Source organism: Fukomys damarensis, unplaced genomic scaffold, assembly GCF_012274545.1.
Source record: "Fukomys damarensis isolate Sample0158 unplaced genomic scaffold, DMR_v1.0_HiC HiC_scaffold_26, whole genome shotgun sequence".
NCBI lineage: Eukaryota > Metazoa > Chordata > Mammalia > Rodentia > Bathyergidae > Fukomys > Fukomys damarensis.
Genome location: NW_022900938.1, coordinates 8664237 through 8681741, shown reverse-complemented (window position 1 = coordinate 8681741; position 17505 = coordinate 8664237). Strand labels below are relative to the sequence as shown.

The following is a 17505-nucleotide window of genomic DNA, read 5'->3' as shown; positions in this document are numbered from 1 at the left end:
CCGGCCTCCTGCCAGCGGATTGGCTACTAGCCGCGTCAATCTCGCCTCTCCCTGAGGGGCGGGACTACGGAGCACGACGGGTGCCCGCCTCTTCGCACACGCGCAGTGTGCCCAGTGGGGGCGTCGCGCGGAGCCGGAGCCGGAGCCGGGGCTTGGGTTTGGTTGGGAGGCTGGCTGTTGGGTCCTCGCTGGTGGATGCTAGTTACCTGCCTCGTACGAGCTGGAAGGTATTGTCGTGTGGTTGCAAGGCGTCCGTTCTTCCTCTGTTCTTAGTTGGAGGGTGGCGCTCCTCCTCCACTCCCGCCTGCTGGGGCCCGGCCCGCGGCGCAATGGGCACCTCCTTCCCCGGGGCGGGAAGCTGGCAGCTCAGCTCGCGAGCGCGCACAGATGGAGCGGGGGCCGAGGGGCTGCGCCCGCAGAGGCCTGCTTTGGCTTTTGTTGCAGCCCATTTCTCAGTCTTTTCTGGCGCAAGTCTTAAAAGAGAGTTGTCTTCCTGGCAGAAAATTTAATCGCAACAACCGTAACTTGATTTGGGAGTGAGCATGGCGTTGTCGTAATGTAGTGTGCTGTGACCTGCAGCTGGTACCAATAGACTGATCCTGCAGTCACTGCCTTTGCAGGTGTCATTCTGCGTTTATCCCCCTGCCCGGGTACAGGCACCAGTACATCCTGAGAACACGTGGATATCAAAGAGGAAAAGACCTGCTTAGATTTTTTGCAATCATGTTTGAAATCAAATTGCCTTTACCTTAGAAATACTTTTTTTTTTTCCTGAACTAGCCAAAACATTTCAAAAGTTGATTTAAAAGAATGTTAGCACTATAGGTGTAACTATCTAACGTTTCTGTTGGGTTAGATTTACTCTGCACTTTAAATTAGTACTGCTTGTGTTTTCCCTAGAAAAAATCTGAGTTCTCTAATTCCTACTTCTTTTTTTAGGTACACCTGGTGTCCTTAAATGACATTGCTGGTCATTAGCATACTCTGGAGTGTTCCACTTAACCTCTCAGCAGACGTGGAAGAATGACTATCCCAACATTTCTCAGACATCCTGTTCTGTGAACTTGTGAGGCTGGCATCAACCCTCTGTTTTTCAAGAATCTTTTGTTAGACATGTAATAGAATGGTACATTCTAGAGCTACTGTGTGTGGTTTAATATAAAATATTTGTCCTCAGAGGACCCTGAAGCAGGAGAGAAGGAAAATAGAATGACCTGTGATTAGTTCGGATTGAAAATTAGGAAAAGGTGCTGCAAGAGTGCAAGGAATGGAATGCCTAATTCTGTTAGGGATGTGAAGTGTGTGTGGGAAGGGAGGTGAGGGGATTTTAACAGGGAAGAAAGTCTTTGAGGAAGTGATACTGAAACGAAATTTGGAGGGAATGTCAGAAGTCAGCCTAGAAGGGAATGCTGTGAGCCAAGGGGTGTGGTGGTAGGAAATTACTAAAGTAGGTAGAGATCCACTTGTTAAGGAGTTTGAACTTGACCTAGTTAGCTGTTGGAAACCTTATAAAAAATTTAAGTGGGATAGCAGTAGGATGAAATTTTAGAAACTGTTGTATAGGTGGTTTAGATTGGAGTAAAAACATTAATTAGCCAGCTGTTGCTGCAGTTCAGAGGAGAAATTTTAAGAGGCTGAACAGCGGCCGTACTGAGAGTAGAGAATTGGTTTGAGACGTATTTAGAAGTAGGGTAGAAAAGACTAGGATGTAGAAGTTGACAATTTCTATGATACAGGGTTTGCTTTGAGTGCCTAGAAAATGTTTAGGGGTACAGCCTCTGTAGTCATACGTGCAAGAGTGTATTGTACATCTACGATATAATGGTGTCTAATCTTGAGAAAGATCATCAAGCCTTTAAATCCCATTTGAAATAGAGGAATGATAGTATGCATGGGAGTGTTGTGAAGATTAAAAGCAATAAAGTGTATAAAATTTTTATCTTAGCTGCTATTTTTATTACCAAGAAACGTAGGAGAAAGATTCTGAAGTCAGTTTGGAAAACATCTAAGTTCAGGTTGCCTCCAGGTAGATGAAGAACGCCCTGGAACCTGGAAAAAAAGTTGTTAGGAGGTACTTTTGGTCTAGGAATGAATGGAAACAAGTTTAAAATTAGAAGATAAAGGGAAGGAGTCACCACAATGGTGACTTGCTGGAAAGGAGGACACACTTTAATGTTTACATTGGCACAAGAAATATGTTGATAATATTATTTTTACTGGCCCTTCATTTGGTATTTATGAAGTGCTCAAGGTGAGGGAAGTGCTGTGACTGTTCTCTGTGGAGATACATACTGCATAATTCCTTGCCCTCCGAAGTTACACACTCAGGACTGGTATGTGATAAGCATCCCATGAATGCAAATCAAACACTTGAGTTTAGGGAGAAGGAAAGATTATTCCAACTGGGTGATCAGAAAGGACTGTGTTGCAATTAATACTGGAACCAGGTCCAGAGTGACATGTGGCATTGCATTAGGAAGTGTGGAGTACAAATATGTAGATGGCTGACAGAGGAATGAAAGTTTTTAACCTTGCTGACTAACAACAGTAAGAGAAATAGCAAAGTTAAGTGGATGTGGGGGAAGGCCTCATGACGAGTTCTGTTTCGCAAATATTGATTTGGGTAGCAGTGGCACTGGTTACAGATATCTGTCTTCACTTAGAAAGAGAGACATCACTTTTAGGAATATACATTTTGGTTGGGTGTGAAGATGCCCGAGGAGAGGGAAAGGGTGGGGAGTGCTCACATTTCTGGGAAGAAAGTGAAGACTACAAAGTGGTTGAGGAAGTATAGATGGGAATACTGTTGAGAATTAGGTAATATTAGCATCACGTTTCAAGGAGGTCAAGGAGCATGAGTACTGAAGAAAGGATTTAATGACTAGAGATCATCAGTGCACTTGAAATGGTTAAAGTGGTAGCCATTTGATAAGGTTATAAAAATAAGTTAGTGATAGAGATTTAATGACAATCAGTATGGGATATTTACTTAACTTTGTCTTCATAAAAAAAGTGAAGTTGGCCTTAGTGGCAAATGCCTGTAATACCAACGCTTTAGAGGCTGGGGCAAGAGGAGCACAAGTTCAAGCCCAGCCTCAGCCACTTGGTGAGATCCTGTCTGAAAAGAAAAAAAGGATGGAGGATGTAGCTTAGTGCAAAGACCCTGTTTTCAGTCCCTGGTAGTACATAACAACAACAGAAAAAAGAAAGAAGGTAATTGCTGGCATAATAAAGCTGAGGGAAGGATTTTTGTATTTTTGTTTTCAGGGGCAAAATGCTTGTGGGGAAACTCATAAAATGAAATGAGGTGAAAGTGTCAGTAATTAGTTGAAAGTGTTAGTGCCTTAGCCTTTTCGTGCTGCTCTAACAGAATACCATATGCTGGGTAGCCTGTAAACCACAAACATTTCTCATAGGTCTGACAGCTAGAAGAACAGCGCCGAGGCAGACTCAGTGTCCTGTGAGGACCTGATTGCTGGCTCATGGATGGCATCATCCCCTTGTGTCCTTAATGTGACAAGAGGGGAGGGCAGATTTCCTTAGCAAGGGCCTTGATGGCAGTCGTGAAGGCCTCAGCCTCATGACTTCGGCTCAGTAATCCTGTGGACTGGTACATTCAGGAGTTCAGCATGAATTTTGGAGGGACATAAGCATTCATAGTACTTCACGAGGAGAGAAAAGACACTGACCTGGCCCTAAAGGAAGAATAGTATGGGGAGAGGTGCAGACATCTTATAAAACCTGAAGATGTGGTGGAATGGGGTAGGCAAGGTGTGAAAGAGTTCATACTATGCCACAATCTCAGTAAACTCGATGTGAGGAAGATTGGGATGAAATTAGGGACTTGAAAAAGGTGATTTTGGGATAAGTGTAGAAATGAGTCAAAGGTGATGAGAGTAGGCAGACTGCCCGGAAAAGTAAGGTTAACATGAGAGTAGGTTTTAACCCAGAACTTGGTTTATCAGTATTTTTCTTACATGCTTGGTATCCTCAAACTACGGTAGAATACTGTACTTGAACTCAAGCCTAGTGGGTAAGCCCCTTTAGGAGTAGAGGCTTGAGCTAGATGGGTTGTTCATTTAAGAATTTAGATGAACTCAGGGCCAAGGATTTAGCTTGAAGCACAAGGACCTGAGTTCAATCCCCAGTACCAAAAAAAAAAAGAATTTGGATGAACTCAATTTAGTCCAAGTCTTTAGTCCTGGGGTCTTTTAGCGTTTATACATTAGGTGATTGTGTTTTAGAGAGTTTAATTTCCTCAGTGTTGTATAACATAGTATCTAGGATAAAACCAAAGTAGTTAAGTTCAGAACCTGCCTTTTTTAACTGCTACTCTTGTCTAGCATTCCAATAGAAATATGGCTAACATAAGCCACGTCATCTGAAATTTTGTAATCATGTTAAAAAATGAATTTAATTTGTTGCTACACAATACCTGACACCTGCAAATTAAAGGAGGTAGAAGTTTATTTTGGCTCACAGTTTGTAGAGGTCTCAGTCCATAGACAGCTGGCTTTACTCCAGGACAGCATGGCAGAGTAGAATAGCTCATGGCGTGTCAGGCAGGAAGCAGAGGGGGACCCTTCCAGGCCGTGCTCCCAGTGACCTACCTCTTTCAGCCAGGCTTCACCTCCCAATATCACATTTAGCTATAAACTCATCAGTAGACTAATCTACAATGAGTATCACATCCCTGTGATCCAATTACAAAGTCCCACCTATGAGCTCATGAGGCTTTAGGGGTACATCTAGTTATAAAACATAGCAGTGTAGCTTAATATATCTAAAAATAGCACTTTATCCTATACTCATGTAAGAAATTAATCTGATTTTATTTGATGCTGAATTTGAAATACATGTATTAGCACATCTCATTTTGGTTTGTTTTTTGGTACCAGGGTTAGAACTGGGACCTCACGCTTGGCAGATAGGTGCTGTGCCACTAAGCTCAGTCCCCGGCCCAGCACATCTCAGTTTGGACTGCCACATTCAAGGGCGCAGTAGCTGCGTGTGGCTAGTGACTATGAAATTACACAGTTCAGGAGCGCTACACCCTTAGACCTGAGGTTCTAGTCTGAAGCTTCCAAAGGATGAAGGCGCCTTTTGTTAGTGACAGTACTATACGTGTGAATGTTAGGAGAGTGAAGAGCCTGACTCTCCACTGTTTCTCTGATGCTTCCAGCTCTGGAGGAGTTATTTACAGCTACTCCCTTTGAAACTACGTATGCCAGAACTAAATCCAATATACAGATGGTTTAGAGGGTAATTGTTAGTATCAAAAGAGAATTACCAGTGTTCCTTTATATAATTACCTTTCATCATAGTACTGTACATTTATAAAAGTCTTTACCATTTTCAGAATGACATATATGAGTTTTCTCCTGTGATTCTTACGGTGAATCAGTAAGGCATTATCTGTTTTTGCCGAAGATGAATAGTTTTTGCATAGGGATTTAAGTGATTTACTTCAGTTTACATTTAATAAAGATGAACCCCAAGACTTATTTCTTAGCCTCTGGTTTGTTTTCTGTTGTGCCAACCAGCTTTGCCTTGTGTATAGCAAGATATATAGTGAATTGTGACCATTTACCACTCTCAGAAGCCAGTATGTTGCCTCTTCCCAGAAATGCATCCCTTAAACTTGTGTACTCCATTTCTTGCTGTCAGTTACTGTTTACGTGACTCTGTTTATGTTGCCTGAGAAAGAATCCTAAATTGACCTCTCTCTTTAGTTTGTTTTCACACTGCTGTTTTATTTGGAACTATATTCCACAGGATCAAATCATCATACAAGCATGTAACTAATGTTAAATTAAGGAAGTGGTAGGGTGCCCACTCCCCCAAGGCTCACCCCATTCTTTGGTCCAAGAAACTCTTAACTCTTTAGGAATTGCATGTTGTTGAGCTTGTGTTTGTTTTCCTAAAATCTTTTCTAAAATTAGGCATTCCAGTACATGCAAAACCCCCTCCCTGGATGTTTTAAATGTGGGATTTCCAGAGGAGACTTTGTTGTTTTTGCTATCCAGCATTGAACTCGGAGCCACTGAGATAAATACCTGGCTTTTGTTTTGTTTTTGATTGCTTGATCAAAGGTTTCTATAGCTATAACAGTTACTGGCAGAGAGATTTGCATTTTCTTATTGGATCAGCATATTAAGGACCTCAAATGTCAGCATACAGATTTGAGCTTTAGCTTTTCAGCTTTGGGGAGCCACATGATTAGAATGAGGTTTTAAGCAGAGTAAAGTAGAGGGCAGTTAATCTCACATGCCTGGGATCTAACTAGTTTAGATTAACAGTAACTCTAGAGGCTAAATAGCCTAACTGCAAAAGAGCTCAGTGATATAAAAAGACTTCATGACTCTTCAAAACCTGTGGGTAACTATTGGTGTTAAAGTGAAGCTGTAAGTCACAGGACTGATCACATCCCAAGGTGGCAGCACTGTGTGGTCATTGCCAGCCAGGCAGATCATCCATTACATTCATTGTAGTAGCACAGTTGTTCTTATTCTTTGATTCCTAGTAGAGTGTAATTTATTAACTAAATGTTTTTATGAATACATTTTATCCCATTCCCCCCAAACTCCCTCCCATCCCTATAAATGTTTGTTTATAAAAGTTTTTTTAATGGCGCTGGAGATAGAACCCTTGCACACAGTTGGGAAACTTTCTACCACTGAGGCACATCCCAGCCCAATGTTTTGTTTTTTAAGAAACCATGTTAGAACACATTTATCTCCACGATTCCAATATTTATGTGTTTTTAGCAATCTACTCGATAATCTATCATGAGTTTACATCAGGACATTTAAGGGAAGGCATTTAAGATAAAATCTCTAATGTACAAGTACCTGAGTTAGTCACATATTTTTTTTTAGACCTCTGTTGACTGAAGAAAAAGAACAAAATGAGTGATTCTCATCAGAATAATGTTTATTTGGGAATAACATTGTTATGGGAACTGCAGAGCATTGCAGTGTAGATACACATGCCAGAGAAAACTGTATATTCAAAAGAGTTAAGGGGGAAGTTTTTAAAGACAAAATTGAGGGTTACATCATGTACTTTAAAACAATAATCCATGATGATGGTGAATAACAACAGTGGTGTCAGGCCAGGGTTGAACAGACAACTGCTGGGCAATTGTCCTTGTAAGGGCTTTTTGTGTAACATTGCAGTGTCCTCTAGGCAAGCTTGTAGTTTTCAGGGAGTATTTTGTGATAGTTGTAAAGCTATCATGTGTAGGACTTTTCCCTTCATAACCTCCTGGTTTTATTTACTTGTTTTGGTAAGTTGACACAGACAGCTCTGTTTGGATCCCGACAACTTTTGTATTTCTTTCATACCTCTTAAATGATCATAATAATAATTACAACTTTTACATAATATTTCCTTTTCACTATTTAGAGGATTACATGTGATCCCATATATAAAGCGCATTGAATAAATGGTAGTAGTTGTTCTTGTTGTAATCGTCATTTGAACTACGAGGCATAGTGACCAACAGTCCAGAGTCATGGAGGCTAATTGGGAAATTGTAGAGTGTTGGGTGCTTGAACTAGTGCTGGAGGAGTGATTAAAAAGGAAGATCTAGGGCTGGGAGTGTAGCTTAGGAAGTGTGTGCCCAAGTTCCTGGATCTGGTTCTCAGTGTCCCTCCCCACAAGAAAAAGGAAGGACTAAATGTGTAAGACACCAAGGAAAGAGTTGATGGGATTTAGGAGTTGATCAGTTTAGATTCTGAGTAAGATTATTGTGATTGGAATACCTTCAGTTTGAGCTGGTGGTCTCAGCATGTAGGTTGGAAATACCAGAGTGAAGTTAAGTTGAAAAGTCAGACTATAGAGAGCAGTCATACAAAAACCCTGGCAGAAATTAGAAAAACTGCTTTCTTATGTTACTGTGGGTTTTTTTGTATCTGCTCTAATCATTTTTATTTATTAGGGGTAATTATATTACATATAAAATAGAGGAAGTATTAAATGACTTAACTGTATTTAAGTCTTAGTTCTGCCTCTTAGTAACTGGATGACCTTGGTTCTTTAGTCCTCATAAAAAGACATGATAGTCAGGGATTTAGCTCAATGGTTCTGTTGCCTGCCTGGCAAGCGCAAGGTCCTGAGCTGGATCTCAGGTACTAAAACAAATAAACATATAAAATAGACGTGACAGTAGCACCTCCTTCAGTGTACTGGCGGGAGATAATACTGTATATGCTTAAACTAGAGCCTAGCATACGGTAAGGCTCAATAAATGTGAGCTATTACTATTACTGATATTGTGTCAATATTATTGCTCCCTATACTATTAGAAATGTGTAATATGAAAGTCTTTTATAAATTTTGTATTTATCTTTTAGATACTCTGCTAAAAGCTAGAATGAAACAGTTGCCTGCAGCAACAGTTCGCCTCCTTTCAAGTTCCCAAATAATCACTTCTGTGGTCAGTGTTGTAAAAGAACTGGTTGAAAACTCCCTGGATGCTGGTGCCACAAGCATAGATGTGAAACTGGTGCGTGTCCTTGGCTAGCCAAATGTCTTTAAAGCAAAAAAGGGGCCTGACAGATGTTTTCTTTTTTCTTTTACTAACTTTATTCTCTTTCTGTGTACTAGTAAATCATTCTTAGGACATTAGACTTTTTAACCTTAATAGCAAATTCTTAAAACTAGACTTTAAGTTGATGGTTTGGTAACACTAAAGGACATTGTAAAAAGAACACATGTAATTTAGAACTTTATCACTTAAAACATCAGTTTAATGTATTTTGTGGTATTTGCTCTTAATTTTTACTTTTTTATGTATTCCTTTTTGCAGTTTATTTTTCCTATGTAGCCTTGTTTCAGAACTACTCAGCTTTCAAATTTTTAAGTGCTGTATATTAAATCGTGGAGTTAATATGCCTTACAACGCTCATTATGATTTATTGCTATTAATTTGCATATCCATTTCCACTGTTATAAATTGTAAGCTCGTAGAGGTAAGCTCAATATTTTATTTATTTGTATATTCTTCACATCTGGCCAGTACCTAGTAAATGGTAGGAGACTATTTGATTGACTGTAAGAATATATATGCACTTATTAAAGTCTAATTATCATTTTGGTTATGTGACACTTGTCTGTAATCCCAACACTCTGAGAGGCAGAGGCAGGAGAATCACAAGTTTAAGCCCAGCCTGGGAAATTTACTGAGGCTCTGCCTCAAAACAAAAAACAAGAAACACCAAAATAATGATATGGGGCTGTAGTTTAGCAGGAAGGCCCTCAGTTCAGTCACTACCCACAAAAACCAAAACAATCTAATTATCAGGTGTTTATAATTTTTCTGATGTTATGTGATTGGGACTAATGCTGATACTATTTTTGTAGGAAAGGGATCTAACCTTTTCCTATCAGATTAGATTCTGTGATATAGCTAAAGTAAGCCATTTATAAAAACTATATGTTGTGCCGAGGATTTAGCTCAGTGTTGCCACCACCTGCAAGCACAAAACCCAGAGTTCGATCCCCAGTACCAAAACAAAACAAAACAAAACAAAACAAAAAACCAACCAAACAAAAAAACTGTACGTTAACAACTAATAAATAGTAATTTTGCAAATCATTTAGCGTTCTGAAAAATTGTCCCAGATCACATAATTATTAAATAGTGGGGCTGAGATTAGAATCTGTCTTTGTGACTTGAATACCCATTCAAAATCTTTTCTGTAAGGCAGTGTTTTTTACAGTGTATAGGTGCAGCATTAATTTACAGGCTAGACCTTTACCAGGGTCCATCATAAAACTTCAGATTTTAGGTGAGGCTTGGAAATTTGCATTTCTGATATGCTTCTAGTCAATGCTGAACCTGTTATACTGGGGAGCACACTTTGAGAGCTGCTCTTCTGCTCTTCATATCAAACCTGGGTTGTGTTTTTAAGTAGTGTAAGGTTTATAAACATGAGAAAAATATATTAAGTTAAATCTGAAGAAAGACAATTTTTCTTAGATGTCTCCTATAATTAGTTCAGTCTGATTAGAGCATAGTTGATAATTAAAGAGTATCATCTCATTGTGTTGGACAGACTTCACTTAAGAATCTTAGGCAGACAAGCGTCTTGTTCTTTATTTTTACTTTATTGTTTCTTAAAACGTATGTCTTATTCTTAAACATCTCTGGGAGGAAAATAATTTAAAATAATGTTAACAAGCCAACCTAAATACTCTACAAAAGTATATTGAACATAACTTTATTGTATATTTTAGTCTCTTGATATATCTATGTTGTAAGAATTTTAAAATAAACAATTCAAGGTGGGCTTGGTGGCAGAGGCCTGCAGTCCCAACAAGGTGGAAGGTTTAGACAGGAAATCAAAAGTTCAAGCCCAGTCTGGGCCACTTAGACCTTGTTGCAAAATAAAAAATTTTAAAAGGGGTGGGCATATAGGTGGGTGTGAAATCTTGGGTTTAATCTCCTACACTACACAAATAGTTCAGCTGGGCTGCTTTATATGATAAGATCTGTTTTTGTACAACATATGCTGTCATAATTACATGTGTTGATAGTATTTTAAAAATTCAGAAAGATTTGTTATTTTACTCAGATGTCTGCAGTTTTTAATTTATGTATGAGATTTGTATTTCTCTTTTTTTCCTATAAAATGAAACAGGCTGTTTCCCATATGTCAACTTAATTTTACTGTAAGAGCTGAGGGGGCAAATCTTACGTTCTCCCTCCAGTGCCTTGTGCATATAATTTATCTGAAAATATGCATATTCAGTATTATGTAATTCTAGGTTATTAAAAAGATGTAATGTTTTATAACACAAACTGAATATAATGCTAGAAAGATTTATTTTCTCCTTTGTAATTGTACCTGTAGCCATACACAAAACTGTGACATCAGAAGTTGGCTGCCAATTTTAGAATATTGTATTCCTAGAATTATAGAAATTTAGATTTTGTTATTGTGTGTATGATTCAGTATTAGGATGTGTAAGATATAAATTGAGTCTGTTTTCTTAATTTTCAAATTAAAAACTTGCTGAGATTGCCAAGTAGGTGTGTTTTCTCAGCAGTTTTCTGTAGGGATATTTGAAAGAAATTTAGAACATTATAATGAACTAAGTATTTAAACTTTCTTTTTAGACAGAGTCTTTTTAAGTTGCTAAGTTGACTAGGCTAGGCTTGAATTTGGCAATCCTCCTGCCTCATCCTCTCAGAGTTCTGAGATCATAGGCATGCAGCACCATGCCTGGCTAATTTAATATTTTAATGAAAATATTAAAAACCAAGTAAATAATGATGACTGCTATACTATTAGTGGGTAGAAGAGGCACTGTTTGCTAGTGATAGGTTGTTGTTTTATTTTCTTTGGGGGACTATATATATATACAAGGTGTGTGTGTGTGTGTGTGTGTGTGTGTGTGTGTGTGTGTGTGTGTGTGTGTGTGTGTGTGTGTGTGTGTGTGTGTGTGTGTGTGTGTGTGTGTGTGTGTGTGTGTGTGTGTCAGAAGAATTGATAGCGAAACAACTAAAAGAACCTATTCAGATCAGACTGACTTCCTTCTTTTGACCTGAGCCCAAGGAGAACTAGGAACTTGCTGATTGTACCTTGACTAGGAATTAATTGGCACTACAAGAATTTGAATTCTGACTTCCATCGTGAAACAAGTGACTAAAGTGTTTCATTTATGTTTTTGTTTCTGTGATCATAGTTTACCATTTTTATGTAGTAAAAGCACTTCTGACTTTGTACAGGAGAACTATGGATTTGATAAAATTGAGGTCCGAGACAATGGTGAAGGTATCAAGGCTGTGGATGCCCCTGTGATGGCCGTGAAATACTACACCTCCAAAATAACCAGTCATGAGGATCTTGGCAACTTGAGAGCCTATGGTTTTCGTGGGGAAGCACTGGGGTCAATTTGTTGTGTAGCTGAGGTAAGGTAATTTATATTGTTTTTTAGTGATTTCAACATTGCAGAATATTAGAATTAAAAGTAATCCAGTATTAGGTAAAGTATGTTTTCAAATTTTAAAAAATGTATGGTATAGTATACTTACAAAATTTACACCATCTTTACACCATTTTCAGGTGTACAATTGAGTACATTCACATTTTATACCTTTAAGAACACAACCTTTTCATCATTCCAAACTAAAACCCTTTAAGCAGTAGCCTCCCAATCCCTTGCACCTCATCTCCTCCCCGTAATCACTGTTCTACTTTTCCTCCCTTAGAATCCTCTGTTCGAAGTGTGTTGTATAAGTAGAATCATACAGTATTTGTCCTTTTGGGTCTGGCTTATGTCTGGCCTAATAGAATGTCTTCAAGTGTTGTGCATTTTGTAGCACTATCAGAATTTCATTCATTCAGGTATTGGTTTGTTTGTTTTATTTTTTCAGTACTTAGGATTAAACCTAGGGCATTTGGACTGAGCAGCATCCCCACCCTCCTTTAAAATTTTCTTGAGACAAGGTGTCACTAGTTGGCTAAGTTGCCTGGGCTGGGCACGAAATTGGCAGTCCTCCTGCCTTGGCCTCCTAGGGTCCTTGGATTACAAGTATGTCATCATGACTGGTTTCTTTTTTATGGCCTAGTAGTATGACATTATATAGATGTACCACATTTTGTTTCTCCACTATCTTTTTGTTGGTAGACACTTGGGGTACTTCCTTTTGGCTCTGTAAATAATGTTGCTGTGAACATGGGTATATAAATATCTCTTTCAGTCCTTGGGTTCACCTCTTTTGGGTATATACCCAGAAGTGGACATGCTGTGTCATGTGGTAATTTTATCTTTCACTTTTTGAGGATCAGCAGCATTTATTTTGCAGTGTAGAAAAGAATATAGTTTAGTGACCCATTAGATTGGGAAAAGATGAATTTAGAAACAAACATTTAACTGTAGCACTTCTCAGCCTTAACTAAAGCGTATTTGTGAATCTCTAAGGATAGTAGTTTATCGTAGGTACATTTCCCTATACCTGCTTGATCATATTACTGTTTTTCTTCTGTGGAACAGAATCTGGAACTGCCACTCTGGTCAGTACACATATCGAGGCTGAGTTCTAGAAATGTTACTTGTCCTATACCATAGGTATTTCAGGTCAGATTGGATCCCAGAACTTTACACTTCTGACTGCTAGCTAGGTGTCTGTAATACGTATAAATCATCTACCAAAGTGCCTGACACAGTTGTTTAGATTTTTTTGTTTTTGTTTTTGATTTTTGAGATAGGGTCTTGCTGTATAATTCAGTCTGTCCTTGAACTGGCTGTGTAGCCCAGGCTGGTCTTGAATTCATTATCATCCTGCCTCAGCTTCCCCAGACATGACAGTATCACAAACATGTGCCACCACACCAGGGTCACACTCAGTTGTTTTATAGCAATTATGCTACACTACCTCTGCCTCAGATTTTATAACTAGTTTGTGCCAAAGCCCATCTGTAAGCTCAGGTTCTTCATTTTCATATATCTCAGCCATGTTTGAGTACAAAACTTCACAAGTTTTGTGCTATACTCTTACCTGTGGGTATAGGGATTGTTTTATGGTGCAACAGCATCTGTGCTAGTAAGGGTAATAGGAAATTGTGAGGGTCTCCTTAGTTAATGAAGTTTGCCCAGTGGTCATGTACTACTTCATTTGTGCTGAGGCTGAAAGACCATGTATAGGTGGTAATGGTCAAGTGCACTGAAGTGATAGCATTTTATACCTCTTGTCTAGAAAAAGTGGCGCAGATAAGGGATATTATCTCTAGTTCTCTTCTGGTCTTTGAACATCTAGTTAGTAGCCTGATAGTGTCGGCACTGGTGTGTTCTCCAGACCCATTGTGGCCTGCCTTTGTCTTTCTGGCCTTAAAGTGGTAGCATAGTACAGATTTTCTCCAGTTTTATAGGTAGGATCTTAGCTAGGACCATAGGGCTTTGCAAGGTATTGTACCAAGTAGGCCAGAAACATTGCAGGTGTGGTGTAATTCAAGTGTAAGATTTTAATGATGGAGCATGATAACTGGGCCCCTTGCTCGTTGGCATCCAGATAGACCTCATTTAAAGGAGGAAGTGCACTCTTAAAACTTCTACCCCAGATCTGACACACCATGTACTTCTCTGTCTTACTTAGCACTTGCTTTAAAGTGCACTGAGCCTTCACGTGGGTTTTGGAGGTCTGGAGGGTGTAAGTGGGCATTGTCTGTCATTTTTCTAGAGAGTGTGTGGGAACTTACAGCGCCAAATCTTACACAAGACATGTTTTTAAAGTGGCATGGGATTTGTACCAGGAAGCATCTGAACCTCCCCATAGAAGTTGTACTGTTGTTTGGATGCTCATTGGGTGTTTTAGAACACAGATATGGTACATGAATTTTTTAGCTGTTGTCCAAACTGGAAGATAGCCTTTAAGGCTTATTTTGGTATAATTTTGGTCAGAAAAGATGCAGTTTGGTACGTACAAGATGTATATCACCTTTCAGAGCTGAAATTAGTTATAATGAGTTTGGCCTGCTAGGTGGCAGCAGCATACTTAGTCTTTATAAATGTGTTTTATAGGAACTGTGTGACTTACCCAAATCTTCACTGTAGTTCTGATTTTAGACGGCAGTTTTATGTTTGTCCATGGTCACAGTCTTATTTATTGGTTTTTCATAGGCCCACTTGATATCCACATTTGTCATTTTTTTGAGGCATTCAAGTGGATTTTATTACAAATAATTTTATTAGAATTTCAAAAGAATTATCAAACGTATCACAATAATAGAAAACCATAAGCTTCATAAGCAGGTAAAGTTTACAGTTTCCACATTGTAGCACCAAGTATTTGCTTATCCTTGAAAATATTAGCAGAGCATTTTATGGAATCCCCTCTCTTGCAGATCTTTGGGAAACCACATACAGTATACCTGTGTTTGTGTGTGAGCATACGGACACACCTGTGTGCAGCACATGGAGACGTGTACGTGTAGTCATTCCACATAGAGAGCAAGACTGTTATCAGGACCCAGAAGCTTCTCTCACGTCCCCTCCCAGTCAGTACTCCCCAGAGATAAGCCCCCTTCTGGCCTCTATCGACACAGACTAGTTCTGCCTGTTAATCCTGATACTTGATAACAAATGTACTATTAGTTACCTCGGACAAATTACCTAATGTAGAGGACTTAAGAGGGAAAAGGTTTATTTTGCTTTCCAGTGTCAAAGGTTCAATCCATGGTTGGCTGGCTCCAACGCAGAAACATGATGGCAGAGGAAATCTCCCTCAAGGCAGCCAGGAAGCAGAGTGGGAGGAAAAGAGCCAGAGAGAAAGGAAGGGCGGGAACTAGAGTGTCCCCTTTGAAATCCTGCCTCCAGTGCCCTGATACCTCTTACTACGCCCTTCCTAGCAGCATTTCTGCCGTGAACTCATCTGTAATTAGTACAATAGTGTTAGTGTCCTCATGAGCTCATTACGTTCCCAAAGCCCCACCTCTGAACACATGAGCCTTTGGGGAGACATTTTTTCATCTAAAGCCGTAGCATAGCATGTATTATTTTGTCACAAGAGTTTTTGCCGATGACTTATACTTGTATCTAACAGTTAGTGGTAGCTCACAGCTGTAATCCCAGCACTCTGGGAGACTGAGGCAGGAGGAGTGCAAGTTTGAGCCCAGCCCAGGCACCTTAGTGACTTAGTGAGACCCTGTCTCAAAATAAAAAGGGCCAGAAATGTAGCTTAATGTGAAGTCCCTGGATTCAATGCCCGTGTTGTAAAACGAACAAGAAAGGAAAGATAGAGCTGCAAAAGTCCCTGGTAGTAGGAATGGACCTTGGTGCACTGCTCGGATTCCCCACTAGAGGGCCACGGCTCCTGAGTGTCCGTGACTGAATGCTTATAGCCGACTTTGCCTTACTTCAGCTGGAGAGAGCTGCCTGACCAGGCCATGCAAGGCCACCGAAACCCAAAGACTGCTTGACAAGTGGCTGTTACGGCCCAGTCCCGGCTCAGGGTGGCTCTGCTCTGCCCCACAGCGCTCATTACGAGAGCACTCCCCAGTGAGCTTCCTGCTCGCTTCTCTGTGTCTCAGTGCACTTCCAGGCTCAGCCTCTCTACTGTGAAAATCTGTGGCTCATTCTCTTCACATTACTTGCTGGTGAGGAAACGGGGGCCTCATGAAACCAAATGCCAAGGCTTCTTTCCTCACCTTTAAAACAGTAATAACAATCCAGCTGTATTGTATTGTTTATTTCATAACTATTATGCACAGTGAAGGAAATGGAACATGAACGTTGTGACCTTCTCAGGGACAGTGTGTCCATGGCAAACCAAGAATTCAGTTTCAATTTCATTTCTCTCAGTACTTTATCACAGTATGTCACTTTCTTATTAGCGTGGTTAAATAGTTAAAAAGTTTAAAAATAACTTCGTGTTAAAATAATAAACTTTCCCAGGCTTGCATTGATAATCTCAGACAACATAAAGTGTCAGAGTCAAATTAAATATGTGAATACTCTGAATAGAATTTCAGAAATACGGAAAGTAATGTGTTTGTCTATAACGTTTAAAAAATAATTGTGTGATGCACAATGACCACTCAGTCAGTGGTGAACTAGACATATGGCTATTGTCCTCTGAGTTTATAATGGAGGTGAAAAACTTGTGTCATGTAGTAACATTGAAGCCGTTGGTGTAAGTGTGCTGCTCAGTCTGTGTTGATGCTGGTGTAGACAAACTAGCACTGACAATCACGACAGTACAACACAGTGAATTTCATATGACACATAGTAGTTAAGAGAGGCAATGAATGGCTGTTACTGGGTTATGTACTTACTAGTTTTTTGAGACAGGGTCTCACTACGTAGTTGAGACTGACCTGGAACTCACTATGTAGCCCAGGCTGGTCTCAAACTCACAGCGATCCTCCTGCCTCAGCCTCCCAAGTGCTGGGATTACAGGCGTGCACCACCATGCCCAGCTGTACTTACTGTTAATCAGTACTTTCTAGTGTACTCCTATTTCATTAAAAAATAATTTACTGTAAAGCACTATGCTATGTTACACCAACAGTGGCCCCATATATCTCATGTTCACCTTGTTTCTTGATTGTGTCAAGGGGCCAGTTGAATGATGGCCATTAGGTGGGTGTGGGTACACCTACTGGTGTTTGTGTGCATAATAATGATGTTGAAAGACCCTGTCTCAAAAAAAACAAAAACCTAGGAGGTAGTGAAAATAACTAGAGGTAGTGAAAAATGCTGTTTTGGCCTTCTGATAATAATTTTATAAAGACTTTTTTGTATAGGTTGTTCTATCACATAATAAGATACATATAGTAATGGACTTCCTTTTGAAGATGGTATTATAAACGTATTTTAAATTATATTTTTCCTTCCAGAGAAACATTTAAGAAACTTAAGCTTTCAGAACTAGATTTATTTAGTTTTTATTAAGTTTATTGGTACAATTTAAGTATACATTATGATCACATTCATTATTGGGAGAACTGGATTTAAATGGAGGTTAAATTGTACTTTTTTTTTTTTTTTTTTTTTTTC

General features: G+C 39.4%; 1 protein-coding gene across 6 annotated transcripts in view; it reads left to right on the top strand.

Moving 5' to 3' along the window:
- Positions 1-82: 82 nt before the first annotated feature.
- Positions 83-17505, top strand: part of Pms1 (PMS1 homolog 1, mismatch repair system component) — an 82117-nt gene continuing 64694 nt past the window's right edge. For 3 of the 6 annotated variants that reach the window (XM_010636853.2, XM_010636849.2, XM_010636845.2), the window contains exons 1-4: positions 83-227; positions 940-1066; positions 8358-8509; positions 11738-11920. In XM_010636853.2, the coding sequence (XP_010635155.1) occupies positions 8378-8509; positions 11738-11920 (315 nt within the window). In that variant the 5' untranslated portion in view covers positions 83-227; positions 940-1066; positions 8358-8377. Of the gene's footprint in view, positions 228-939; positions 1127-8357; positions 8510-11737; positions 11921-17505 lie in introns of those variants that run through there. The other 3 variants (XM_033756270.1, XM_010636846.3, XM_033756271.1) reach the window with 3 other exon arrangements.